Here is a 27,500-nt window from a genome sequence, read left to right as displayed (position 1 = left end):
CGACCAGTGTGTCATTTTCGTGCTTGGTGTCGTTTATTGGTTCTCTCCTGTGCTTCGAGGGTTTTTCTCCAGGTTCTCTGGCTTTCCTCCCTCCGCAAAAGTTAACCTCTAATTTCCAATCGGTTTCAGTGGAAGAAGAACCCTTCTGTGGAGAAGCACTGCTAAAACTCCCATTATTATCCCATGATTTTAGTCTGGTTATTGGACGATAGTTTTTTCCCCTCTAGTAAAAGTAAAAGTAGTTTTTTAGAAGAACGAAGTTTAACTTATTGCAATGTTTCTTTGTAGAACACTTCGTGCCCGTGGGAATGTAGAGTCTTGGCTATTAAATGTGGAAAATGCTATGTACGAAACCATTAAAATGTAAGTGATGTCTTTGTCCACTATCCAGATGTCCTTGCATCCATATACCATCGTCCTCTTTCCTATCTTTAATCTAGGCACACGAAGAAAGCCCTAGCTGATGTCAACAACGCTGAATATACCACATGGGTATTGAGTCATCCTGGTCAGGCCGTTATTAATGTAGTAAGTACCTCACAGTCCAAAACCCGTCACTTTTGGTCTTCAATGTTGCTACATTCCTCTATCTTTTGGTATACAATTTGAAAATATACTCCAAACCTTAAACCTCAAAAACGTCCTAAACAAATGAAAAATCTGAAAAATCTTCAAGAACCTTAATTATAGATTAAAAGTTTGCTGGCATCTTTCCTCCTTTACTTCATTGTTCTTACGCGCGTATTTTTTCTTAACACCATCCAACTTCCTTTAAATGCGCAAGCTGGTCTTTATGCAAGCCGGCGACTATTGAAAAGTACCACTTCGACTATGCAGATAAAATCTCTCAAAATACGGGATTTGACCTTTTAAGTAACCTTTTCACATAAATTCTTATTTGCCTATTTTTTGGTGTCTTACAATTGAAAGGGCGCGCTAGATTCATGATTGGTGCTTTTCGTTTCAGTGCCAAATCAATTTTAACCGTGATGTCGTGAACTGCTTCAAAAACTCCAGAGCAATAGATGCTTTAGTGAACATGCGCAATAGGTTTGTTACCCAGCTGACACAGCTGTCCCAGCTAGTTACCACTACCCTGTCCGCGCATCAACATCAAATGCTGGAATCACTGCTGACCGTTGAGGTTCACGGGCGCGATATCTTGGACCTTCTTATTAATAATCAAGTCACGCAGCAAGAAGACTTTGAGTGGTCAAGGTAAGTGGGTTATAACTATTTTCGTTGTCCAAAAGCTAGAATTGTATTCGGAAAATCGGATTTGGCATGCGGTTTGCACTGGACTTATGTTACGTGGATGGTGGATCGCAAAAATTTTCCATTGAGAAATTCATTAGAGAACCGTATACCCGTGCGCTTTCGCTTGCGCGTGCGTGCGCACGTGCTGCGTACCGTACATTTCCATGGACACATACCAAGCTACATTACTCTTTTTATATTTCTTGCACCCTCTTCCTTGATCGGTTCGAACGGGCCTCCCTATGCTTCGACGCATTGCCAACCTATGAAAGAACAGTGTTCGTGTGTAGGGGGAGGAGGAAGCTTGAAGGCCAAGATTTCCTGGCCAACAATCTAGTATTAAGCCCCGTCCACACGTATCCGGAAATTTTTGTATCCTCAAATTATTTTTTGCGGATACGAAAATGTTTGCGTCCACACGGAGCGTTTTCGAATCGTTTTCACCGTCCACACGTATCCGTTTTCGTAAAATTTGCGGATACGGATACAAAAAATTGCGGACACGTGTGGACGCAACCCTTATCCGCAAAAAAAATTGGCGGATACCAAAATTTCAGGATACGTGTGGACGGGGCCTTAAGAGGGCGTCTCTGTAACAGCGTGCCACTCGATCTGGGCTCGAAAAATAGATTTCTTTTATATTCCTATCATCGAAAGTACTATCTATCCTCACTACAAAATTGCAGTTAGAATTGTTCTAAATTCGTTTTTCCACCCGCTATGCGAATTTTTGTCCATCGACCCCAAATCAGTGAAAGACGCCGATTTTCGAGGTCGGCCGAGGGCTATTTTCAAAGTCTGTTTTCTCGGGTTTCTCTGCACATAAAAGCTAATTTTTCTATCCAGAACTTTAGTCTAGTGTAACTTCTGCATAAAAACAGTAATAGTTTTTTTTGGAATGCGCGAATTCAGAAAAATAATCCTAACTAATCGAGACTACTGAAAGCGTGACATGGAAAGCTAAGATTATGAGACCTCCAATATTGCAAATTTCTCATTTGTGGCACCTAATCCAGCCCTAAAATATCATTCAACCTTGAGATAAGAAGCTATTTTATAGATGTGTGCAATAAAATTTGCGGCACATTGCGTTTCTACGAAATAAGCTAAGTTTCAAATTGTTCTATTTTCAGTTATTTCCTAGCGTGACACGACAGGCCGTTGGGTCTGTGACGGCTACTTCTTTGCTCATTATCCTCAATACCATTACCTAAAATATAATATGATGAATTAAAAACCTTAACTTTACAATATTTGTTCCATTATAAGAGATTTCAATGATCTACGGCTTCATTCAATAGTGTTTCTATAAGCTGTTTTGAAATTTCACCGCACAGTAATTTTTTAATTTGAATATCTCGAGCTCCGCGGGAGGTCAATCGTTATTTGTTTATTTAATTGTAGTAAATTTAGTAAAGAAATCCTCGCTTAGTAGAGTGCACACACTAAAACCGTGAACATTAAATAGTACTAATTAGTACTATTTCTTACAGAATCCTTTGTTTTCTATTGTTTAATTATCACTATTTAGTGCTAAAAATTAGTATTTGTTTCACTGATTTAGTGTGAGCACTCTAATATCTCGAAACACCCTATGAAGATCCAAAACTGAGAAATGTTCTTGTTTGTAGAGCTGAATATTTCTAGTTTTTTTAGTTAAAGGTAACATATCATTGATATCTTTGTCACTAGTCATTTAACATTCTCAACGTTTATTTCCTTTATAAATTATCCATCATTTTCTATTGGTGAAAAGGTATTTCGTCCTTCCGATATTTTCGAACTCCATATACTATCATTTTGTCGAAAAATACTTTGCAGTCTTGACTGTTCTTCGGCTGAGATGGCGATTTTTGCAAAGGTGCAATCAAACGTATGAATTCATTCATAACTACAGAACAAGTGATTGTGAAAATTATGATCATACAGGGGCGGCGGTTCGGAAGTGGGGGTTGCGGGTACTGGCTCCTCCAATAATTTTGAAGACATAGAGCTACTCTGTAGATATGCTTCAAATAAACCATTATTATTATTATCATTATTCAATCAATGAATCAATGTATTGCTTATTTCTCTTAGAGAAACATTCAGCTCTCACTCTACTCGAGTAAGTTCAACTACTTTGAAGCCAAGCTATTATGGTTGCGTCTAAAGCATTCTTTCAAAATCTGTGATGGTTGATATTCCTGAAATCTTTGATAGATTGTTCTTATTGATGTTTTTATTGGACGGCCTTTTCTTTTGTTGTTGTTTTGTTGTATTATTATTATTATTATTATTATCATTATTATTATTATTATTATTATCATTATTATTATTATTATTATCATTATTATTATAATCATCATTATTGTTATTATTATTATAATTTAATAAATCATTATTATCAATATCATCGTCATCGTCACCGTCATCGTCATCGTCATCGTCATCATCTTCATTACAAAAGCAAATTCTTTGGTTATCTACATGAGTTCGGAACTAACATTATTTTCAAGGCGATTTTGAAACAGTCAATCAGTACAGGCTGTTTTGACGTGCTCCTGAAGTCCTCCAATGGATAATGTTCAGCTTCCGCCGCCCCTGTCGTGTACTCACTGAACTAAGATTAAATGTTTACAATGATGTTATGAATTTATATAGCGCCTTTTCTATATGAATAAAATCAAAGGCGCTTTACATTGAGTTGTTAATGACAGTTTGTTTTTTTATGAAATTTACAAGCATGAGAGATGGTTAGTATGAAGTGTAGGCACTGAGAGTGGTCACTGCCAGGGTTTCTTTACATCCTCAGTGGTTCTTTTACGTCCCTCCGATGTTGGTTAGTAATAATGATTGTGGAGGGACGAGACCGCCATTTAAAGTGGTCATCCGAGCCACTTGAAAGCCTAACCATTTGCAGATGTAATTACAAAGGCAGCACTTTCTTCTCAGTTATTTTAAGACGCTGAGTGTTGGTCCGGCTGGGACTCGAGCCACGACCTCCCGCACGAAAGTCCCGATGCTCAACCAACTAGCTGAGCCAACCGGTTTGCGGTATAGCTAGCTAGCACTACTGATTCTACTGCGGAGAACACTTGCATTCCTTAATGACTTCCCCAACCAAACGCACGAGCTCTGCCTTAAGGTCTTTAGATCTAAACTGTACGCAAAGTGATTAAGTTTTTTTTTTCAGCATTGCAACATTGAAGGCTGAGATCTTGTTTCTTTGATATAGTAGTCGCATAGATCGTATGTGTCATAATGGGGTGTTGCAGGCCAATATGCTATCCTCATGATCAATTTCTTGTAACAGCAAGGGGGGGGGGGGGGGCTAATTGAGTTTTGGGGGGGAGGGTCTAATTGAGTTTCTTCCGTCAACACATCCGCCCTTGAACAGATTCATACTTTCTGACTCTGTTATTACATCCTGAAAGTCTTCCTCTTCTACCAAAGATCGTACATTTTCCTGAGGACTGGTCACGGTAATATCTCGTACTGTGGATTTTTTTCGCGAAGTGGAAAGACGTGAAAAGAATCCTGCAATCTGGGTCTTAGATAGCCATTCTTCTCTTTCAAAGCGCCTTTCAACGTTCTCATTTCTCGCGCACCGCATTTCCGCGGCAACTTGTTCAGGGTCTGCTTTTCTACCAGTCCTCTCACCCAGGTCAAACTTTGCTGTCAAATACGGGGTCGCGGTAAAAAGCTGAAACGGAAACAGCTGAAAGAGCTGAAAAGTGCAGAAAAGCGCAGAACATCTTATTATCATAGATAACAATCAGTAGACAAATATCATGAAAGATGATATAATATAAATAATGTCAAACTGAACAAAAATTTAAAAAATTTAAAAAATGTTAACTGCAGAGATACCAGCCAATGGACCGACCAGCAAGGTCAATGTCACGCATTCTCTTTGCCAAAAAATAAAATTTCTACATAGTATTAGAATATAAATAAAATTAAATAAAGTCCATGCACAGAGATTTCTTGTTTAAGCCTTCTATCGTGCTGCTCAGATTTTGATCCTGGCTAGAATTAAGAGCTTCATTGCTGGACCGCTCGGTGAATGGTCAGCTTTGAAAATATTTCTTTGATACTGAACAGCCACTAAGAAGTCCAACTTTATATTGTGACGTTGATCAAGTTACTTTTTCTGGAAGACCAAGCATCTTTTCTTAGCAACGGCCTGCTCACAGTTGTCAAGCGCTTCTCGGACTAAGCTAGATTTATTGCTGTTGTTGTTGTTATTTTTTTTGTTGTTGTTGTTTTTTTGGCTTTCCTAGGTATAGTTTATAAAGGAAAAAAATCAAAGCTCTTGCAGCTCTTTCATGATAACAAGAGTGATGAAAGTAATTCAAGTACAGAAATAGGTTGAATTTATGACATTTCTGCACTTTTCAGCTCTTTCAGCTTTCCCCTGTTTCCGTTTCAGCTTTTTACCGCGACCCGTCAAATACGACCGCACATTTTCTGTAGAACGAGCAGCTCGATCCGGTTCTTGGTTTTAGAGCCCAGCTCATGCTAAGTGTTGAAGGTATCTCTTGAACAAGTGATATATAAGAAGCTTCGTCTGGTTCTCGGCGGAGCCCATCGTATATAGTTTCATTTCTTTCTGACTGAATTTCGCTCTTAGATATATATTTGTATTTGTAATAATGGTTATTTGTAAAATTATTATGCATTGCTATTTTGTTTTATTTTATTTCTTTTTTTTTTTTTTTGCAAGAGAGCCTTCAATTTAGACGTACTAGTCTAACTCACTAGTATTTAGTACAAAGACATATTCAGTATTGCAAGTACTACTAACATAAGTATAGAGTTGATCAATAACACAGTGAATAACGCTACTAACGCGGGCAAGTGCATCCTTTATTACAATGATATGAATGATATGTTACCTTCAACTAAAAAAACTAGAAATATTCAGCTCTACTGGCAAGAACACTTCTCATTTTTGGATCTCTTTAGTATGTTTCGAGATAAAGTGAGGATTTCTTTACTACAATTAAATAAACAAATAGCGATTGACCTCCCGACCTCGAGATATTCAAATAAAAAAATTACTGTGCGGTGAAATTTCAAAACAGCTTATAGAAACACTATTGAATGAAGCCGTAGATCATTGAAATCTCTTATAATGGAACAAATATTGTAAAGTTAAGGTTTTTAATTCATCATATTATATTTTAGGTAATGGTATTGAGGATAATGAGCAAAGAAGTAGCCGTCACAGACCCAACGGCCTGTCGTGTCACGCTAGGAAATAACTGAAAATAGAACAATTTGAAACTTAGCTTATTTCGTAGAAACGCAATGTGCCGCAAATTTTATTGCACACATCTATAAAATAGCTTCTTATCTCAAGGTTGAATGATATTTTAGGGCTGGATTAGGTGCCACAAATGAGAAATTTGCAATATTGGAGGTCTCATAATCTTAGCTTTCCATGTCACGCTTTCAGTAGTCTCGATTAGTTAGGATTATTTTTCTGAATTCGCGCATTCCAAAAAAAACTATTACTGTTTTTATGCAGAAGTTACACTAGACTAAAGTTCTGGATAGAAAAATTAGCTTTTATGTGCAGAGAAACCCGAGAAAACAGACTTTGAAAATAGCCCTCGGCCGACCTCGAAAATCGGCGTCTTTCACTGATTTGGGGTCGATGGACAAAAATTCGCATAGCGGGTGGAAAAACGAATTTAGAACAATTCTAACTGCAATTTTGTAGTGAGGATAGATAGTACTTTCGATGATAGGAATATAAAAGAAATCTATTTTTCGAGCCCAGATCGAGTGGCACGCTGTTACAGAGACGCCCTCTTAATAGCTTCGAGTTCTTTCCAGACAACTCCGCTACGAATGGGAAGACGACCGCAGTATCTGCAAAATACGTCACTGTGATGCGGTATTTGAATATGGTTATGAATACCTTGGTTGTTCACATCGCTTAGTCATCACCCCCCTGACTGATCGCTGTTACCTTACCATGAGTGGTGCTTTGAATCTACATCTGTACGGCGCTCCATCAGGACCAGCCGGCACAGGAAAGACAGAAACTGTCAAAGATTTGGCAAAGGTTAGTTGAGAAGTTGATCAGCGGCAGAAGGCCTAATAGTTCAGTTGCGCATTTGAAGTTGCCAAACAAAAACGCTTTTCTAAGTTTTATCTCATTAATGATAGAGTCCATTAGCACGACGTTTTTGCTTCTACCGCAAACCTCAAACTGCAGTTCCACGTCATGCTTTTTCCGTCAAATCTTCAATATCTAGCAAGGCGTCATAGCGAAGTTGTTGCTGGAAGAACCGCCATATTGAATTTCATTGATGCTGAATAATTCTCCGTGTTTATGGGCGTATTTCTGGGCCTGATCGCTATCGATTAGGGGTAAGCGGTAAGCGGTAAACCTGATGCTAAAGGTCCCTAATAAGGGCTCAAACTGAAGAAATTGTTTAAACCTTCTTAGTTATTAAAGACGTGAGTTTTAATTTTAAGACACCATGAACAGTTTATGCGCTGGCAATCACTCGTAATAATATCTTTTATTCCACAGGCTATGGGAAAACATTGTTTGGTGTTTAACTGTTCTGAGGGTTTAGACTATAAGGTAAGGTGTTATCGCGCGCGATTCTGGCATATCTAGGGCTGTCCTAAGCTGCATCTAATTCCTCTTCCTATTGAAAGTGCAACTGTTGCGTGAAAATGTTTTTAATAAAAGGAATGATTGTTTGAAGTTGATGGGGAGTGAAACCTACCCTTAGACTAAGGTCAGACGTCGAACTGCACATAAGCCGAACCTAATGACATCAAAGAAGAACGCGTTTCGTTATCTATTGTTTCAATTAGGTTCGGCTAATGTGGACATCGTGGATACGCTGTTATCTTGACTATGTATAAAGTACCATCCACCGTAAGTCTCGCAATCAGTTCAGAAATAAAAGGTATTATACTGATTGGATGGCTTTATTGTTTGTAGATGATGGGCAAGTTCTTCTCTGGATTATCACAGACAGGCTCGTGGATTTGTTTTGATGAGTTTAATCGTATTGATGTGGAAGTCTTGTCGGTTATCGCACAGCAACTTCACTCAATCAAAGCAGCAAAGGACAATGAAGTCACAAGGTAATCTTTTGTTATCTTATCTGTTGTAGATAATTGTGTGCGTGTGCGCAAATAACCACACATTAGACCTTTCTCATAAATGGCCTCCAAACTCGGTTGGGACTAGGGACAATTGCATGGAAGCGAGGTAAGTATGGCCTCATTAGTAAACAAAGTCTACTCAGTACGATATTTTGTGTCAAAGTCATTCATTTCACCAAATCGAGTTCTTTTAAGCGTCTTTTAAAGTAAGGTTGAATGACTTTGACACAAAAGATCGTACTAAGTAGAGTTTGCTTACTAATGCTTCCATGCAATTGTCCCTAGTCCCAACCGAGTTTGGCAGCCATTTATGAGGAAGGTGTATGCTCCGTTATTCCATTTTTGGCGTTGTCAATCATCGCACACCACATCACACATCAAAGCAACATAAGACAATGAGATTACAAGGCAATTCTGTGTCGTCAAAGCGTAGTGATTGCAACATTGAATCATTCCGCAAGAGATCACGTGATAAGCACCATACAGGATGCCGCACACGGTGTGACGTAATTCATTTTTTGGTTTCTGTAGATTTCTGTTCGAAGGAAGAGATATCAAAATGAACCCTAGCTGTGGAGTCTTTATAACGATGAACCCCGGGTAAGTACTCGCTCCAGTCCCTCCTAGTCACAGTTCTTGCTGGGTTACACTTGACGTCATATCCTGTTTCATGTAGTATGTTTATCAGCTGAATCGCGCAGGTTTTCTATTCATGGGTTGCAAGCATTCTCAAGAGAGTTAAAAGACAAAAGTATGGCGGCCATCTTGGTTCCGTTAATAATGGATGCTAATGAGAAATCCTTTGGTGAATCGGGCACCAACGCTCCCCGAGAGGCCGCGATGACGTAACGTGCAATCGAAGAATAGACCCCTTGCATGTGTCGTCAAAGCAGCTCAATTTGGAGGACAAAACAAAAGAATTTCAATCTCCTGAAAATTGGAAACCTATTTTTATGTCCTCCAAATTAAGCTGCATTCCGACGTGCTGCAAGGGGCGTATAAAATCTTTCTGGCTAACAGCACATGATGGCCAGCGTTTGATCATCATTTGAGATAATGAAACTCAAAGACTTTTATCTGATTGAAACCCAGCAATTACGACCAATATACGTCTGAAAAAATATTGTATTTATTTATTTATTTACCAATGAATTTTTAAATTTGCATTTGACAGATATGCAGGTCGAGTAGAGCTACCAGATAACTTAAAGGCATTATTTCGTCCTGTTTCAATGATGGTTCCTGACTTCGCCCTTATCGCAGAAAACATCCTGTTTTCTGAAGGCTTCGTCAATGCTGCCATGTTGTCACGCAAGGTCTTTAATTTGTATCAACTGTCCAGTAAACAGTTGTCACAACAGGTTAGTCACCCTACTCTCTGTTGGCTTTCTATTTGCAATCTTGTCACGCAAGGTCTGTGGATTGTTACGAGTATAGAGGTTTTGCACCAACACGTGATGGCAGCCATGTTAGATGGCAGAAACATTTGGGGCAGATACAATACAACCCTTTTTCTTAAGGAAGAATTCAATTCTCGAGAGAAAAGGGATTTTATTGTAGGGATATGCCGCTGAGTCCTCTGAACCCTGACCCTGTTCCGGAATAAAAACGATGAAATTCATACCCTGTTCCAGAGCAAGATCGCTGAAACCCATACCGAGTTCCTGTATTGTGAAAATAGATACCCTGTTCCAGAGAGGAGAGAGCGTGATTTCATATACCCTGTCCCAGAGTGGAATCGCTCCAAACCATACCCTGTTTGACGGCACGTACCCGTATAGCGAATATAAGGGAGTACCCCCCCCCCCCCCCCCCCCCCCCCGGGCTAACCAGGCAGCCCAAGCAGTATTATTGGCGTGAGCACGTGATGGTGCAAAACCTCTATTGGTATTTTTTTCCCTGCTGCCGCCATGTTGTCACGCTAGATTATTAGTATCATCTATCCATATCACGCTAACAGTAGGAGTTTGGTGGTTTTAGGATCATTATGATTTTGGTCTTCGAGCTGTGAAATCTGTTCTACTCATGGCTGGACTAGAAAGACTGTCTGCTGGGTAAGTTATTTCTCTCTCATTCTTTTATTCATTCACTTCCATCTCATATATCTTTCACTTCACGTCACTAAGAGGGGTAGTGTGGGTGGTGTATCGGTGAGAGCGCTCACCTCTCGGACTCGGGTTCTATTCCCGTGCTCGGTGTCGTATCTGAGTAGAGTTGCTTGTTCGTTCTCGGCTCCTGTGCTTCGAAGGTCTTTCTCCAGGTTCTCTAGTTTTTCCTCCCTCCACAAAAATCAACTTCTAAATCTCAATTAGATCATGGAGCGAAAGCCACATTTGTTATCCACTGGCTATTGTTGCCCTCGTAAGACAAGTACGATTTAAGAAAGTACTTATTTATTATTTCTTTCCTTTAAGCTTGCAAAGCGACAGTGAAATCCTAGAGGAAGAGGAATCCCATCTCATTATCAACGCCATCAGAAAAGCCAACGTGCCGAAACTAGTGACTAGTGATATACCCCTCTTCAACAATATCCTGGCTGATTTGTTTCCTGGAGTTACGACACCTCCTCCTGACAACAAAAAGTTAGAGGTAAGTAGGACGTTAGTCGTGAATACACAGGGTGGTGTGTGACCTGTGATATACCCCTCTTCAACAATATCCTGGCTGATTTGTTTCCTGGGGTAACGACACCTTCCCCTGACAACAAAAAGTTAGAGGTAAGTAGGACGCTAGTCATGAATGCGCAGAGGTCGGGCGCGTTTGTGTATAGAGGGGGTGAGAGTGAGCTGGAAGGACATTCAAAAGTGTGGATAATAAGAAATAGTAAGCTGTAGTGGAAGTGTACATGCAGTAGGTTGTGGGCGCAATCTCTGGAAGAGCCCTCTCAGATAAAGAATTTAATTCCGTGGTCAAAGTGTCATGTCCAGAGTTCATAATAAGTGTCACCCTCTTTTATTCTATTTCAAATTTTCATTTTCATTTTTCTAGCGTGCAATAGCTTGGGCCCTTACAGAAATGCCGTACCAGCATTGGCCATCGCAGATAGAGAAGATCATGCAGATCTATCATACTCTACTAGTAAGGCACGGTATAATGCTAGTAGGTCCTGCTGGCGGTGGCAAAACAGCAGCCCGACAAATCCTTCGCAAGGCCCTTGTCTATCTACCGACCGTTCAAAATCGCGACCATCACGAGAAGCCTGGGGAAGACTTTGATGACTCTACTTCTGGCAAGAGCGCAGCGTCACATGCGGTAATAAGATATATTCAATAGGCCATGTCTTGGTTTAATGATTGGTTTTGGTCACCCTGTGTTTAGATATGAACCTGCAATAATATGGGAAAATGTCAAGTTTTTCGATAAGGATTTCTTTGGAGGAAAACTAGGTTTCCAATTCTCAGGAGATTGAAATTCTTTTGTATTTCCCATTCAAATTGAGCTGCTTTGACGTCACATGCAAGGGGTCTTTAGCCTGCTCTTTACAGAAACAAGTGGGGATTGGGTACTTATTTGTCGTGCAAGGACTGGGAATCTCCCCTTGGGGTAGATAGTAATCCCATCACCAGTTGTTGTAGTGCCATATAAACAGGCATTTATGGTTCAATGGGCAGATCAGTACCCAGTTCCCCATTCGTTTCTGCCTAGGACAATCACCTGAAATGAATTTCTATCTATGTCACTATGGGTGCTACATATACACGCAGTAAGTGTTTTGTATTTTGTATCTCCTAATAGCGCAACAAGCTACGTAAAGGAAGAATAGAAGTGTCTTCTATCAACCCAAAGTGCCTGACATTAGGTGAGCTGTACGGAGAGTTCGACCCCACCACGTCAGAATGGACTGACGGCTTGCTATCTCACTTCTACCGCCGTTTCGCCAAGGATAGCAGAGGGATGACAAATAGAAAGAGGAGTAAAGAAGCCAAGGGAACCGCACGAACACCGACGCCTTCATCTGGAAGACCGCATTCAGGGAAATCGTTCACTACTATGTCTGAAGAACAAAGTGAAGGTACATCCTAACCTCTCTAATCCGACAAGATTAACCAATTAACCAATGCGAAACTCGGCCAAATCTTTCACTACTATGTCTGAAGAACGAAGTGAAGGTACATTCTAACCTCTCTAATCCGACCAAATATGAACTCTGATATACAAGGAGCGTCGTTACTCCTTCAATAGACCGTTATACATTATTCGTAATGTTTTCCCATTCCAGACCACGGGTCATTCCCTAGAGTATCATTTCTTTGTTTAACTACCGAGCACGAGATGATACATTAATAAAGAAACATCTCCAGCAATGCCATTCAAAGGAATGACCAGGGAATACTCAATACTCATGCGAATACCCCAAGGAATGACACATGGTCTGAAATGAAACAACATTACGTCCAAGCTAAAAGTGGCTATTACTGATGACGCATTTATGTCCTATAGTTGAGACCCAGTCGTACGCGGACGAATCTCATATGACGTCAATCGAGGAAGGTCAGGGTAAAGATGATCTTCGTTTCTGGCACTGGATAGTAATGGATGGTCCTGTTGATACCCTATGGGCAGAAAACCTCAATACCGTACTCGATGATACTAAGGTATGCATATAAGCGCCTTGAGCATAGGATAAGTGCACTATAGAAATAAAGTTTATTATTTATTATTTATTATAAATATATTATTTGTTTGGTTCAAAAGGTTAAACCATTAAAACGAAGATCGAGGGGTATTCTGGGTAATCGATATTCTGACCATTCGAAAAATGTATGCATACAGACACATACATGAAGAGTGACAAAACGCTCCGTTCGGTAACTTGAATCAGTGTTTGATACCTGTAAAACAATATCGATATGCTTAACTTTAGCCTCATTAACTGTTTACCCAGAACCTCCACAGGTCTTAGCTTTTTTTAAATTTGGTGTATAACCTATAGGGTCATTTCTTACTGACCTATATAGGCTTATTGTGACTATCGTTGTTACAGGTACTATGCTTAGCTAATGGAGAGCGCATCAGTATGGGGATTGGAATGAGAATGATATTTGAGGTGGATAACCTGGTTATGGCATCACCAGCTACTGTCAGCAGATGTGGCATGGTGTATATGGTAGGTATTAGATAGAAGATGGTGTATATGGTAGGTATTAGATAGTAGATGGTGTATATGGTAGGTATTAGATAGTAGATGGTGTATATGGTAGTTAGTAGACATACAGTATTATAGGTACTATGTTGTGTATGGAGGGTACTAGATATGATATGGTATGGTGTATATGGTAGGTATTAGATAGTAGATGGTGTATATGGTAGGTATTAGATAGTAGATGGTGTATATGGTAGTTAGTAGACATACAGTATTATAGGTACTATGTTGTGTATGGAGGGTACTAGATATGATATGGTATGGTGTATATGGTAGGTATTAGATAGTAGATGGTGCATATGGTAGTTAGTAGACATACAGTATTATAGGCACTATTGTGTGTATAGGAACAGAAGTATGACGCTGGGACGAAATGCTGTGCTTTATGTATTTTTCATATCTTTGTTTTACAGGATCCTAATGACCTTGGCTGGTTACCTTATGTTAAAACATGGATACATTCTCTTGGAGAGGGACACAAGGTATCTTGTCCGTCTCACAACTACATTTACTACACGATTAGCGTTCTTATGCATGCAATAAACACTTCTGCAATATCACCTCTTCAATTGGTTATCCGAGTCACTCAGTAATATAATTAGTTGCAAGCGTAGCTCAGTTGGTTAGTGACAGAGGTCCACGGTCAGAGCCAGAGGTCCAAGCCTTCGAGTTTCGACTTTTCTTTGCTTTTCTTTATTTCCAACCAAGCCATACTTGCTGTTTTGACGTAAATCTTGGTGTTGTTTTTATAGGTCCCTACAACAGTGACCGATCATCTGTTGGCCTTGTTCGAGCACAGCACCGATGCCGGTCTACGTTTCTTAACCGAGCATTCCCATCACCAACGCATCCCCGCACCAGCCCTCAGCGTGGTATCTACAATGTGTGGAATCATTGGAGGCTTTATCGACATGATTGAAATTCATGGTGGTTTTGGGATCAACCCAGAAAAAACCGCAAAAACTGAAGCACAGACTGAAGACAACCAAGAAAAGACTGTCACGTTTGCTGATGATTTTGAGCGCGAATTACGAACGCGAAGAATCTCCTGTATTCAACGCAATCCTCACCACACGGTGGACTTCTTTGGTAAAGTCTACGTGTTTGCGTATACCTGGGCATACGGTGGGCTACTGCAGGCTGAAGAAGAGGATGAAGACGACGACCACTCTCATATTCCTGGAGCTTCACTGCACGCAAGAGATTCAGAATCAGTCCGTAAAAAGTTTGATTTGTTTGTTAGAGAGCTGTTTTCAGGCACAGGAGAAACAGCACCCCATGTTGCCTTACCCACGGGAAGTGATACCGTCTTTAACTACTATATCGACCTAGAAGTAGGAAACTTTGCCAAATGGGATGTTCTGGTTCCTCCGTCTCGTGCTCTTATCGCCAAATCTATCTCAGAACAGTTTGCGCATTCCGACCACACCCATATTCTAGAAGAATCAGCCACATCGAAAACAGAAGCCGAGATCGACCTATCTCTAGTACCTACACTCGATACCATACGCTATGCCTTTCTCTTGGCCCTAATGTCTGTCAACAAGCAACCCGTACTCCTAACAGGAGATGTAGGGGTCGGTAAGACGGTACTCATTCTCGATACCCTTGCGCGTCTATCCAAAGATGGTGGTACCTCCACAGAAGCAGGGTCGATTGTCGGAGCGGGGTTTCGTTCAGGAGGAAAGAATTTAGTGGAAAGCATCCTGGAAGGATCCGTGATTGATAAACATGAATTCAAGTCTGATTTGAGTCACGAGATGATTCAGTTCTCTTCTAGAACTACTGCTGCTAGAGTGAGGGAGTTCATTGAATCTAAGCTTGTTAAACGTGGTAGAGAAGCCCTTGGCCCTATACCTGGACAAAAGGTACTATTAATGAATATTTAACAATTATTCGCCGTACTAAGGCGAAGTGATTACCGGAGAATAATTGTCGTGCCGCGAGGTAAAATCCCGGGGGGGGGGGGGGGGGGGGGCGGGGATGTACTTCCATATATGGACTATACGGGGACGATCCGCTGAACAGGGTATGGTTTTTGGAGCTTCTTGTCATAAACAGAGTATGCAATTTCACTCAAGTGACAAATTCTTTCTGAGTTTCCTGTCATATTCAGGGTTTCTACTTTCGTATTGACCGAAACTGGTTATTATGGTCGTAAAAAAAAAAGATACGCGAGATGACATGATAATTGAAACAGGAACTCAGTGCAATAAATTATATCTTTTGTCATTGAGATGACATGATAATTGAAACAGGAACTCAGTGCAATGAATTATATCATTCGTCACAAACAGGGTCTACAAATTTGAGTTTTTATGTCATAAACAGGGTACCTCTTTCAGATTAAATTCAGGATAAAAACGTTTTGGTATTACTCCTTCTGGCAAGCTTTGGAAAACCTCGTAATCACCGCTCGAGCAGTGATTATCGTCTCAGAATCACTGGTCGCTTGACCAATCACAGCTCGAGAAAATCCATATTCAAGTCTAAAATTATATTAAAATAATTTATTATTTATGTAGCACACTTACGCACTTTCTGTGTTCAGTTAATTAGCACCGTAGTAAAAGGACGCCATCATGCAAACGGCCTATACTCTTATAGAAAGGGATACATTTGCCAATTGTTAAAACAATTTTCTTCACTTCCAAGGCAATAATATTCGTAGATGATCTAAACATGCCTCAACCAGACAAGTTCAACGCTCAACCCCCCCTGGAACTGGTACGACAGTTTCTTGATTCCGGGGGATTCCATGACACCAAGAAGTTAGAATGGAAGGAGGTGTTTGATGTGACGTTAATGGCTGCTTGTTCTCCGCCAGGCGGTGGAAGAAGCGCACTCAATGGCCGTCTCCTCAGACACTTCAGGTAAGGATCAAATTGAATTCGGTATTTCTTATATCAGAACGTGGGAATATCATACCACAGCGAGGCTCCATGGACTATTTCGATGGAAGAGCGGCCATCTTGCCAGGGGGCATAGCAAAACAAAGATGAAGGAAAATGTGTTTGTCTTTCTTTTATGGGTAAAGGTGATCGACGTGCCGTTTTAATGCATCTCTTTTCTTTGTACTCTCTTGTGGTGAGCCATTAATATCAATCGACGTCATTACTGTAACAAAGCTTTATTTGCCTCCTGGACGCCTCATAATGTCTTGCGAACCAAGATGTCTGCCATATCGTTGAAGTAGTCCATTTAGGTCCAATTCAACCACAACCATAAGGATCAAAGTTTTCTTTTCCTTGAGCTTGTGCTTGCTTGACTAGTTAAAACCAGAATAGAGAGAGTTTCTTCTTCGCGCAAAAATGCTAATTTGTTGCGAGCGTAGTGGTAATACGAGCAACATTTGCTCTGTAACTTGCAGCGCACCTTTAAAAAACGGAAAGGTTGCTCGTATTACCACTACGCGCGCAGCAAATTAGTATTTCTGCTCTGTTACGTGTCTAGTTATACAGCTTCTCATTAATCCCATACAGGTAACTGTCCAATTATTTTCTTAATTGGACAGGTCTTGTTGATATGGGATTAATTAGGCAGCCATATAATTAATAGGTAATGGGATTTCATGCTCCCCAATCAAGAAATAATTAGACTCCAAAAATTCCTCTGACTGCCAATTTGGACTCGGCCTACGGCCTCATCCAATTTTGTCAGTCCTTAGAATTTTCCTCGTCCAATTATTTCTTAATTGGACAGCATGGATTCCTATTACATATACTAATAGGCGAATATAAAATATAAACGAATATAAATGATGCAATGCATGTTTGATAGGTCCTATTACATATCTCTCATCTTTTAAAAAAGGAAAAAGCAATTCGCTGATTTTTGATAGTGAAGAAAAAACACTCAGTCATTTGTTCTTGTCTTTTTACTAGTATCTTGAGTCTGTCATCACCATCTACCAAGTGGCTTCGACATATCTATGGTACCCAACTAGGGCGCTACCTGGAGAAGGTGGACTTTACAACCGAGGTTCGGGAGTCATGTGATAATATAGTCACCACTGCTATGTCTTTGTACTTCAAGCTGAGCACTGGTCTGCTACCTACACCTGCAAAGACACATTATACCTTTAACCTGCGAGACCTAAGCAAGGTATGGTGCATGGGGTTCCTGTGGTGTCTATAACCCTTTACGCATTGTCAGATTAATTTTTAAGTTCGTTGTTTTTTTTCATGGGGCGGGGAGGGAGAGATTATTGCCGTTTAGTTCAACGGCGAGAAGCCCACCTCCTTACCCCTCCAAATGGGAAATCCTAATTATAACACGTCCCTCGTATGATTGTAAAATCGTGCAGAATAAGCGTCCTTAGGTTCAGGTCAAACCAGGGTCAAACGTCGAACTTTACATGAGCCGAACCTAATTGAAGCTATGGATGACAAGGCGGTCTTTTTTGATGTAATTAGGTTCGGCTCATGTGAAGCTCTGCGTTTGACATTAGCCTTTGTTATCATAATTTTCGTTTCCAGGTCATTGAAGGAATGTTACAAGCTCATCCTGCCGTCATCTCCCTCAGCGAACATTGTGCACAACTGGTTATACATGAGAGCATGCGCGTATTTCATGATCGTCTAGTCGATGACGTGGATCGGAGTTACTTCTTCGATATTATGTCAGAAACTCTGCATGAGACATTCAGGTTGACTTGGTCTCCTGACGTTCTCCAGAATGAGCCAATCATGTTTGGTGACTTTTTGGACTCATCTAGTCTTTCACACCATTCTTCGTCACGGATATATCGATTAGCTAACTATGATAGGCTGATTAGTGTACTGGAGGTACGTTATTGAATCAAGGACGGGAGCCTTATTGCACCCACTACAACCCAACCAAGCACCACCCAACACACACTACTTTGCACCATAGCACGACACGGCACAGCACAGCACACTACAATGCATCACACCACCCTATTACACCCACTGTACCCAACCAAGCACCACCCAACACTAATTATTACGCCACTTTGTACCATATGACACCATAGCACGACACGGCACAGCACAGCACACTACAATGCTTCACACCACCCTATTACACCCACTGTACCCAACCAAGCACCACCCAACACTAATTATTACGCCACTTTGTACCATATGACACCATAGCACGACACGGCACAGCACAGCACACTACAATGCATCACACCACCCTATTACACCCACTGTACCCAAACAAGCACCACCCCACCCAACACAATTTATTAGACCGCTTTGCACCATAGGACACCATAACACGAGACAGCACAGTACAGCACACTACAATGCATCACACCACCCTATTACACCCACTGTACCCAAATGAGCACCACTCAACAAACAGCAATTTATTACACCACTTTGCACCATAGGACACCATAGCACGACACGGCACAGCACAGCACACTACAATGCATCACACCACCCTATTACACCCACTGTACCCAAACAAGCACCACCCCACCCAACACAATTTATTACACCACTTTGCACCATAGGACACCAAAGCACGACACAGCACACCACACTACACTGCATCGAACCACGCATCACCACGCCATATAGAACTATAATACACCACAAGACATCATAGAACGGCACACCACACCACACTTTACTATAGCACAGAACTGGACAGCATAGCATAAAACTTTGCACTACAACGCACCACCTCACCAACCCCACTCTTTATACTATAGCACACAATATAGGATTACTCACCTTGACACACCACACCACGGGAGAGCACTGCACAGCACTGCACAGCGAGTCAAAGCATGGAACACTTTATCACACCACGCCACGCCATAGCACACAATATAGCACTACTGCAACACACCTCACTACAGCACAGCACTGCATAGTACTACACAGCGAGTCACATCACATTGCGATGCACCATTACTCACTCTATCGCACCACCAAGACCTATCAAACATGCATTGCATCATTTATATACATTTTATATTCGCCTATTAGTATATGTAATAGGAATCCATGCTGTCCAATTAAGAAATAATTGGACGAGGAAAATTCTAAGGACTGACAAAATTGGATGAGGCCGTAGGCCGAGGAATTTTTGGAGTCTTATTATTTCTTGATTGGGGAGCATGAAATCCCATTACCTATTAATTATATAGCTGCCTAATTAATCCCATATCAACAAGATCTGTCCAATTAAGAAAATAATTGGACAGTTACCTGTATGGGATTAATGAGAAGCTGTATAATTACTATTATTATTGATATTAATACCAGGATCACTATGACCGAGCCAGACATTCCTGGGACAACATGCAGCATCGTTTTGTATTTTTTGACATGGCTGTACAGCACATTACACGTGCTGCACGCGTGTTCCGTAACCCTGGCAACCACATGATGATGATAGGGGTAGGCGGGACTGGTAAATCCACCGTGGCTAAACTAGCAGCTTACATCGAGGGATGTAACTTCATAATGCCTGTTGTGTCCCGCGTGTACCTGTGGCCAGAGTTCTGTGAAGATTTGAAGAAAGCTGTTATAAGAGCTGGTCTGAAGGGAGAAAACACAGTGCTATTTCTTACAGATGCTATAGTTAAGGTAAAAAAGGGAGTTACCTTTTATTCATATATGGCAATTTGTTCACGGCTTCTTAAAGGAAGGTAGGTTTGGGGGAGGGAGGAAGATGGGGCTTCATAGAGGAGGGGGCATCTGTAAAAGTTTGATCTTTTGTGGATGATCAAACCTTTTTGTTTCGACAAAAGCTGCAGTTTACTCATTATTAACTTATTAGGAAAGTCATGAATTTCTCACTGTTTTAAATGCGGAGGGCTACAACGATTTTTTAAAAGTTTACTCCGCCCGAAACTTCTAGCACTCCCTCAAATAAAAAAACGTACCTTCTCTAATGATCTTTCTTTCGAATAGTTCAGGTTAAATTTCGAATAAACGGAAAAAATCGAATAACTCAGGTTAAATTTCGAATAAACAGAAAAAATCGAATAGTTCAGGTTAAATTTCGAATAAACGGAAAAAATCGAATAGTTCAGGTTAAATTTCGAATGCACGGAAAAAATCGAATAGTTCAGGTTAAATTTCGAATAAACGGAAAAAATCGAATAACTCGGGTTAAATTGTAAATAAACGGAAAAAATCGAATAACTCTGGTTAAATTTCGAATAAACAGAAAAATCGAATAACTCAGGTTAAATTTCGAATAAACAGAAAAATCGAATAACTGAGGTTAAATTTCGAATAAACGGAAAAATCCAATAGTTCAGGTTAAATTTCGAATAAACAGAAAAATCGAATAACTCAGGTTAAATTTCGAATAAACGGAAAAAATCGAATAGTTCAGGTTAAATTTCGAATAATGACAAAAATCGAATAACTCGGGTTAAATTTCGAATAAACGGAAAAAATCGAATAGTTCAGGTTAAATTTCGAATAATGACAAAAATCGAATAACTCGGGTTAAATTTCGAATAATGACAAAAATCGAATAACTCGGGTTAAATTTCGAATAATGACAAAAATCGAATAACTCAGGTTAAATTTCGAATAAACGGAAAAAATCGAATAACTCAGGTTAAATTTCGAATAAACGGAAAAAATCGAATAGTTCAGGCTAAATTTCGAATAAACGGAAAAAATCGAATAGTTCAGGCTAAGTTTCGAATAAACAGAAAAATCGAATAGTTCAGGTTAAATTTCGAATAAACGGAAAAATCCAATAGTTCAGGTTAAATTTCGAATAAACAGAAAAAATCGAATAGTTCAGGTTAAATTTCGAATAAACGGAAAAAAATCGAATAACTCAGGTTAAATTTCGAATAAACGGAAAAATCGAATAACTCGGGTTAAATTTCGAATAAACGGAAAAAATCGAATAGTTCAGGTTAACTTTCGAATAAACGGAAAAAAACGAAAAGTACAGGTTAAATTTCGAATAAACAGAAAAATCGAATAACTCAGGTTAAATTTCGAATAAACGGAAAAAATCGAATAGTTCAGGTTAAATTTCGAATAAACGGAAAAAATCGAATAGTTCAGGTTAAATTTCGAATAAACAGAAAAATCGAATAACTCAGGTTAAATTTCGAATAAACGGAAAAAATCGAATAGTTCAGGCTAAATTTCGAATAAACGGAAAAAATCGAATAACTCAGGTTAAATTTCGAATAAACAGAAAAAATCGAATAGTTCAGGTTAAATTTCGAATAAACGGAAAAATCGAATAACTCAGGTTAAATTTCGAATAAACGGAAAAAATCGAATAGTTCAGGTTAAATTTCGAATAAACGGAAAAAATCGAATAGTTCAGGTTAAATTTCGAATAAACGGAAAAAATCGAATAGTTCAGGTTAGACTTCGAATAGATAGAAAAATCGAATAGTTCAGGCTAAATTTCGAATAAACGGAAAAAATCGAATAGTACAGGTTAAATTTCGAATAAACGGAAAAAATCGAATAACTCAGGTTAAATTTCGAATAAACAGAAAAATCGAATAACTCAGGTTAAATTTCGAATAAACAGAAAAATCGAATAACTCAGGTTAAATTTCGAATAAACGGAAAAAATCGAATAACTCAGGTTAAATTTCGAATAAACAGAAAAATCGAATAACTCAGGTTAAATTTCGAATAAACAGAAAAATCGAATAGTTCAGGTTAAATTTCGAATAAACGGAAAAAAATCGAATAGTTCAGGTTTAAATTTCGAATAAACGGAAAAAATCGAATAGTTCATGTTAAATTTCGAATAAACGGAAAAAATCGAATAGTTCAGGTTAAATTTCGAATAAACGGAAAAAATCGAATAGTTCAGGTTAAATTTCGAATAAACGGAAAAAATCGAATAGTTCAGGTTAAATTTCGAATAAACGAAAAAAATCGAATAGTTCAGGTTAAATTTCGAATGCACGGAAAAAATCGAATAGTTCAGGTTAAATTTCGAATAAACGGAAAAAATCGAATAACTCGGGTTAAATTGTAAATAAACGGAAAAAATCGAATAACTCTGGTTAAATTTCGAATAAACAGAAAAATCGAATAACTCAGGTTAAATTTCGAATAAACAGAAAAAATCGAATAACTGAGGTTAAATTTCGAATAAACGGAAAAATCCAATATTTCAGGTTAAATTTCGAATAAACAGAAAAATCGAATAACTCAGGTTAAATTTCGAATAAACGGAAAAAATCGAATAGTCCAGGTTAAATTTCGAATATAATGACAAAAATCGAATAACTCGGGTTAAATTTCGAATAAACGGAAAAAATCGAATAGTTCAGGTTAAATTTCGAATAATGACAAAAATCGAATAACTCGGGTTAAATTTCGAATAATGACAAAAATCGAATAACTCGGGTTAAATTTCGAATAATGACAAAAATCGAATAACTCAGGTTAAATTTCGAATAAACGGAAAAAATCGAATAACTCAGGTTAAATTTCGAATAAACGGAAAAAATCGAATAGTTCAGGTTAAATTTCGAATAAACAGAAAAATCGAATAACTCGGGTTAAATTTCGAATAAACGGAAAAAATCGAATAGTTCAGGTTAAATTTCGAATAATGACAAAAATCGAATAACTCGGGTTAAATTTCGAATAATGACAAAAATCGAATAACTCGGGTTAAATTTCGAATAATGACAAAAATCGAATAACTCAGGTTAAATTTCGAATAAACGGAAAAAATCGAACAACTCAGGTTAAATTTCGAATAAACGGAAAAATCGAATAGTTCAGGTTAAATTTCGAATAAACAGAAAAATCGAATAGTTCAGGTTAAATTTCGAATAAACGGAAAAATCGAATAGTTCAGGTTAAATTTCGAATAATGACAAAAATCGAATAACTCGGGTTAAATTTCGAATAAACAGAAAAAATCGAATAGTTCAGGTTAAATTTCGAATAATGACAAAAATCGAATAGTTCAGGTTAGACTTCGAATAATGACAAAAATCGAATAGTTCAGGTTAAATTTCGAATAAACGGAAAAAATCGAATAACTCAGGTTAAATCATTAAATAGTTCTAATTAGTACTATTTCATACAGAATCCTTTGTTTTCTATTGATGTTTAAATATCACTATTTAGTGATAAAAATTAGTATTTGTTTCACGGATTTAGTGTGAGGACTCTAATTACTAAATAGTACAAAATAGTGCTAATTAAACAATACGAAAACAATGGAATTTGCATGAAATTGTGCTATTTAGTATTACTAAAGTTTCACGGTTATATTCTTTGCTCTCTTAAACAAAAACAAACATTAAAAAAAGCTGTACGGGGACGTGCCGAGTTGTAATCTTATTTCATTATTTCAATGCTGTCGCATGTTGTGCTAAATATTGAACCTAATGTCGCATTATTTGCATTGTCCCAGTTAAGTATCAAAGGTTTTTTGGTTGAGTCTGGTCGTTTTTGGAAACGATGGTCGAAGTATGGTCCTCCGGTAGCATGAAATGTCAACCTACATCAATTTTACAGAAAAGCTAGTAAATCTTAGTGAATAACATTTCTATCTTTCATATTTCCAGGATTTATTTCTAGAAGGAATCAGTACAATACTAAGCTCAGGTGAAATCCATGACTTGTTTGACCACGAAGACCTTGAACAAATCTTTCTTGAACTTCAACGTTCAGCCGTACGCAGTGGTATCCCAGACACAAAAACATCTGTCTTCAAATACTTCATGCAACGAGTGAAGAAAAGACTACATCTAGTTATCTCTACTAGTCCAGTTGGACAGCACTTCCGACAAAACTGTCGGCTCTATCCCTCGCTTATTAACTGTTGTACCATCGATTGGTACGACAAATGGCCGCTCGATGCTCTGCAGTCTGTAGCAGACTCTTTTCTTGAGTTGATGGAATTTGACATGGTGAAGGTTGATGACAAGAACGCGCTAAAGAAAAGCTTAGCCAAGACATTCGTTGAAGTCCATAAAAGCGTCGAGGAAGAAGCGATACTATTCTACGAAGAGATGCAACGTAAATACTACACTACCCCTACCACATACATGGAATTTGTCAAACTATTTCTGTCTAAGTTCCACGAGAAGGCTTCCAAGTTCAGCTTGAACAAGGATCGGTTAGCGACAGGACTCCTGAAGCTAGCAGAGTCGAACAATCTTGTAGGGGTTATGCAAGCTGAGCTTATAGAACTGGGACCACAACTAGAACGAAAATCAAAGGTATATTTGCTTACTTGTAAATCATGATTAGCTGGCTTTTAGTTATCACAGCTGGGGCGGGAAGTCGATGAAACTATATTGTTTGTTTTCAAACGTCTTCCCAAGCCATCTCATCCCATCCCATTCCATCCAATCTCATTCCATGCCATTTCATCTCATCTCATCCCATCCGATCTCATCTTATCCCATCCCATCCCTTCCCTTCCCATTCCATCCCATCCTAACCCAACCCATTGCATCCCAACCCATCCTATCCTAACCCAACCTATTGCATCCCATCCCATCTCATCCCATCTCATCCCATCTCATCCCATCTCATCCCATCCAATCTCGTCCCATGCCATTTCATCTCATCCCATCCCATCCGATCTCATCTTATCCCATCCCATCCCTTCCCATTCCATCCCATCCCATCCTAACCCAACCCATTGCATCCCATCCCAACCCATCCCATCCTAACCCAACCTATTGCATCCCATCCCATCCCATCCCGATACCCCCCACCCCCCCTTCCCTTAATATGGCATTCAAAATCTTGAAAGGACTAAATCCATGGTGTCTTTAATTAACTCTCCACTACCTTCATGCTTATAGTTATTGTGGCAGTAACGCCCATGTGTAGGTCTTCGAATCATAGGACAAATCTTTAAGTGCACCATATCCTGTTTAGGCGCGCGAAGTAATTTTCCTTCCTCCGTAAAAATCAGCATGCGAGTTGAGAATTTTGCGCGTATAGTATTAGTATGTTGAGAAAGTGATACAAATAGGAAACCAGTGTGAATCTGATTTTTCCCACCCAATATTTAAAAAAAGCATTCATTTTGACACAGGACACTGAGAAATTGTTAGAGCAACTAGCACGCGACCAGAAAGCAGTTGACCAGGTCCACAGTGTAGTACAAGAAGAAGAGGAATTCATGAACAATGAAGCGAAAAGAATCCAAACCATCGCAGACGAGGCGCAGAGAGACCTCGAAAGCGTCATCCCAGAACTAGAGCACGCCATTGCAGCACTTGACGCGCTGGATAAATCAGATATATCAGAGATACGCGTCTATACTAAGCCACCTGCTATGGTTATGACTGTATTGTCTGCTGTGTGTGTATTACTGCAGCAGAAACCTGACTGGAACACTGCTAAACTCTTGCTGGCTGATCCAGGGTTCCTTAAGAATCTTGTGACGTACGATAAGCATAGTGTTCCTGATAAGGTAGGTAACAGCAGCAACAACAACAGTCTCTTTATCTTTTATTTATAGGATATTATAAAATATTTGAGATATAACACACGCGCTGATTGACTAGCTATCGTGTTTATATCAGGGGACACAGACACTCTCGCGCAAAATCGTAACATCTTGGAACATCTTAAGATGTTGTTTGGTAGGGTTTTATAATGATTTTGGTCGTATATTCCTTACCGGATTAAGACTCAAAATAACTGAAGAAAGGATGCTGCCTTTTGTAAAAAGTTTGGATATTCGTCACAAATAACAATACATTATCTATTTTTATTGTATTTAGGTATTCGTTCGCCTCAAAAAGTACACTCACAATCCTAACTTCAACCCTGAAACTGTCGGTAAGATTTCTGTTGCCTGTAAGTCAATGTGCCAATGGGTCTTGGCTCTGGAAAACTATTCTGAGGTGAGCCAGCTTACTGACCTACATTAGGGTTTTTGAAACAACAACGAAGGCGTAGCTCAGTCGGTTAGTGCGCGGTCTTCAGGACTCTCGGTTGTACGAAGGGTGGATAGCGCTATTCGGGGGGGGGGGGGGAGGGTAAAGTAAGCACCGTCGAATTCCTGGGATACCAGCCTTGTTGCTGAATGAACTAGCGACGTTAATTATGATTGCTTTACTTTTACTTTTAAACAGTTGCACTCGTTGGCATCATTATTGTTGTCTGTACGTACTCGTATATCTTATGGCTATTAGCCAACAGAAAGCAATGAATCTTATTGTTATTACTCACTCTTGTGAAAGGTTTACAAAATGGTACAGCCAAGCAAAGCCGATGTGAAGGGCCCAGACAGCGCTAGCCATGGCTAAAGAAAACCTGCGACAAAAACAAGAAAGTTTGATTAACCATCCAAGAACAGCTGGAAAATTCTACAGTCCCAATCACGAGCTTTAAGGATCAAGAGGAACTGAAGTCAGAAAGATCGACTATTGCTAGACGTCAGCGATCATCGTGTTGACAACCGCCTTGAGCTAAGAACCGTGGCAGTAGAGAAAAACCTTTTGATAGTTGGGCGTAACGTTTTGACATTTATACCACATTTCGTAGCTAATTAGAAAAGACTTTATTTAAGGAGGTTTGCAGAACCAGCTTATAAATTCGTGTCCCTTGAGTATCATTTCTTTGTTTATGGTTTCGGCGCACGAGAAGACACAATCACTTGGATACAACCAAAACAAGAATATTTTTCTCCAGGGAATGACAAACGTGTTCTGAATGTGAAAACATTAAGTTCAAAGTAAACGAGTTAGTACTAAAGGGAATGACACGTGTTCTTAAAATGTGAAAAACATTAGGTTCAAAGTAACAATAGTACTAAGGGAATGTACACGTTTTCTGAAATGTGAAAGACATTAAGTTTCCAAAGTAAACGAATAGTTACTAAAGGAAATGACAAACGTGTTCTGAATGTGAAACATTAAGTTCAAAGTACACGAAGAGTACTAAAGGAATGACACTTGTTCTGAAAATGTGAAAACATTAAGTTTCACGTAACGAATAGTAACTAAAGGTAATGACGGCGTGTTCTGAATGTGGAAAACATTAAGTTCAAAGTAAAAAAA

The 27,500-nt window shown here is 39.2% G+C and overlaps 1 protein-coding gene and 1 pseudogene across 1 annotated transcript in view; both read left to right on the top strand.

Annotated features, from left to right (window-relative positions):
* LOC116289100 (dynein axonemal heavy chain 6-like) overlaps window positions 1-26,832 on the top strand; it is a 44,861-nt gene extending 18,029 nt beyond the window's left edge. Inside the window, 25 exon segments of the mRNA XM_089038861.1 lie at window positions 289-363; window positions 441-528; window positions 968-1,218; window positions 7,084-7,315; window positions 7,790-7,843; window positions 8,213-8,358; window positions 8,911-8,979; window positions 9,554-9,740; window positions 10,360-10,433; window positions 10,794-10,968; window positions 11,368-11,631; window positions 12,115-12,391; window positions 12,820-12,974; window positions 13,364-13,486; window positions 13,936-14,004; window positions 14,275-15,390; window positions 16,178-16,395; window positions 17,407-17,626; window positions 18,001-18,309; window positions 19,768-20,091; window positions 24,039-24,695; window positions 25,526-25,906; window positions 26,220-26,342; window positions 26,682-26,719; window positions 26,721-26,832. Coding sequence (XP_088894987.1) covers window positions 289-363; window positions 441-528; window positions 968-1,218; window positions 7,084-7,315; window positions 7,790-7,843; window positions 8,213-8,358; window positions 8,911-8,979; window positions 9,554-9,740; window positions 10,360-10,433; window positions 10,794-10,968; window positions 11,368-11,631; window positions 12,115-12,391; window positions 12,820-12,974; window positions 13,364-13,486; window positions 13,936-14,004; window positions 14,275-15,390; window positions 16,178-16,395; window positions 17,407-17,626; window positions 18,001-18,309; window positions 19,768-20,091; window positions 24,039-24,695; window positions 25,526-25,906; window positions 26,220-26,342; window positions 26,682-26,719; window positions 26,721-26,832 — 5,737 coding nt within the window.
* Window positions 26,833-27,468: 636 nt separating this feature from the next.
* The window catches only part of LOC148905766 (glycogenin-1-like), a 929-nt pseudogene continuing 897 nt past the window's right edge, over window positions 27,469-27,500 (top strand).

Source organism: Actinia tenebrosa, unplaced genomic scaffold, assembly GCF_029948245.1.
Source record: "Actinia tenebrosa isolate PJP-AT-01 unplaced genomic scaffold, QUT_ActTen_1.0 PGA_scaffold6__47_contigs__length_16458017, whole genome shotgun sequence".
NCBI lineage: Eukaryota > Metazoa > Cnidaria > Anthozoa > Actiniaria > Actiniidae > Actinia > Actinia tenebrosa.
The sequence above is the reverse complement of the archived record's forward strand: the minus strand, read 5'-3'. Positions and strand labels throughout refer to the sequence as shown.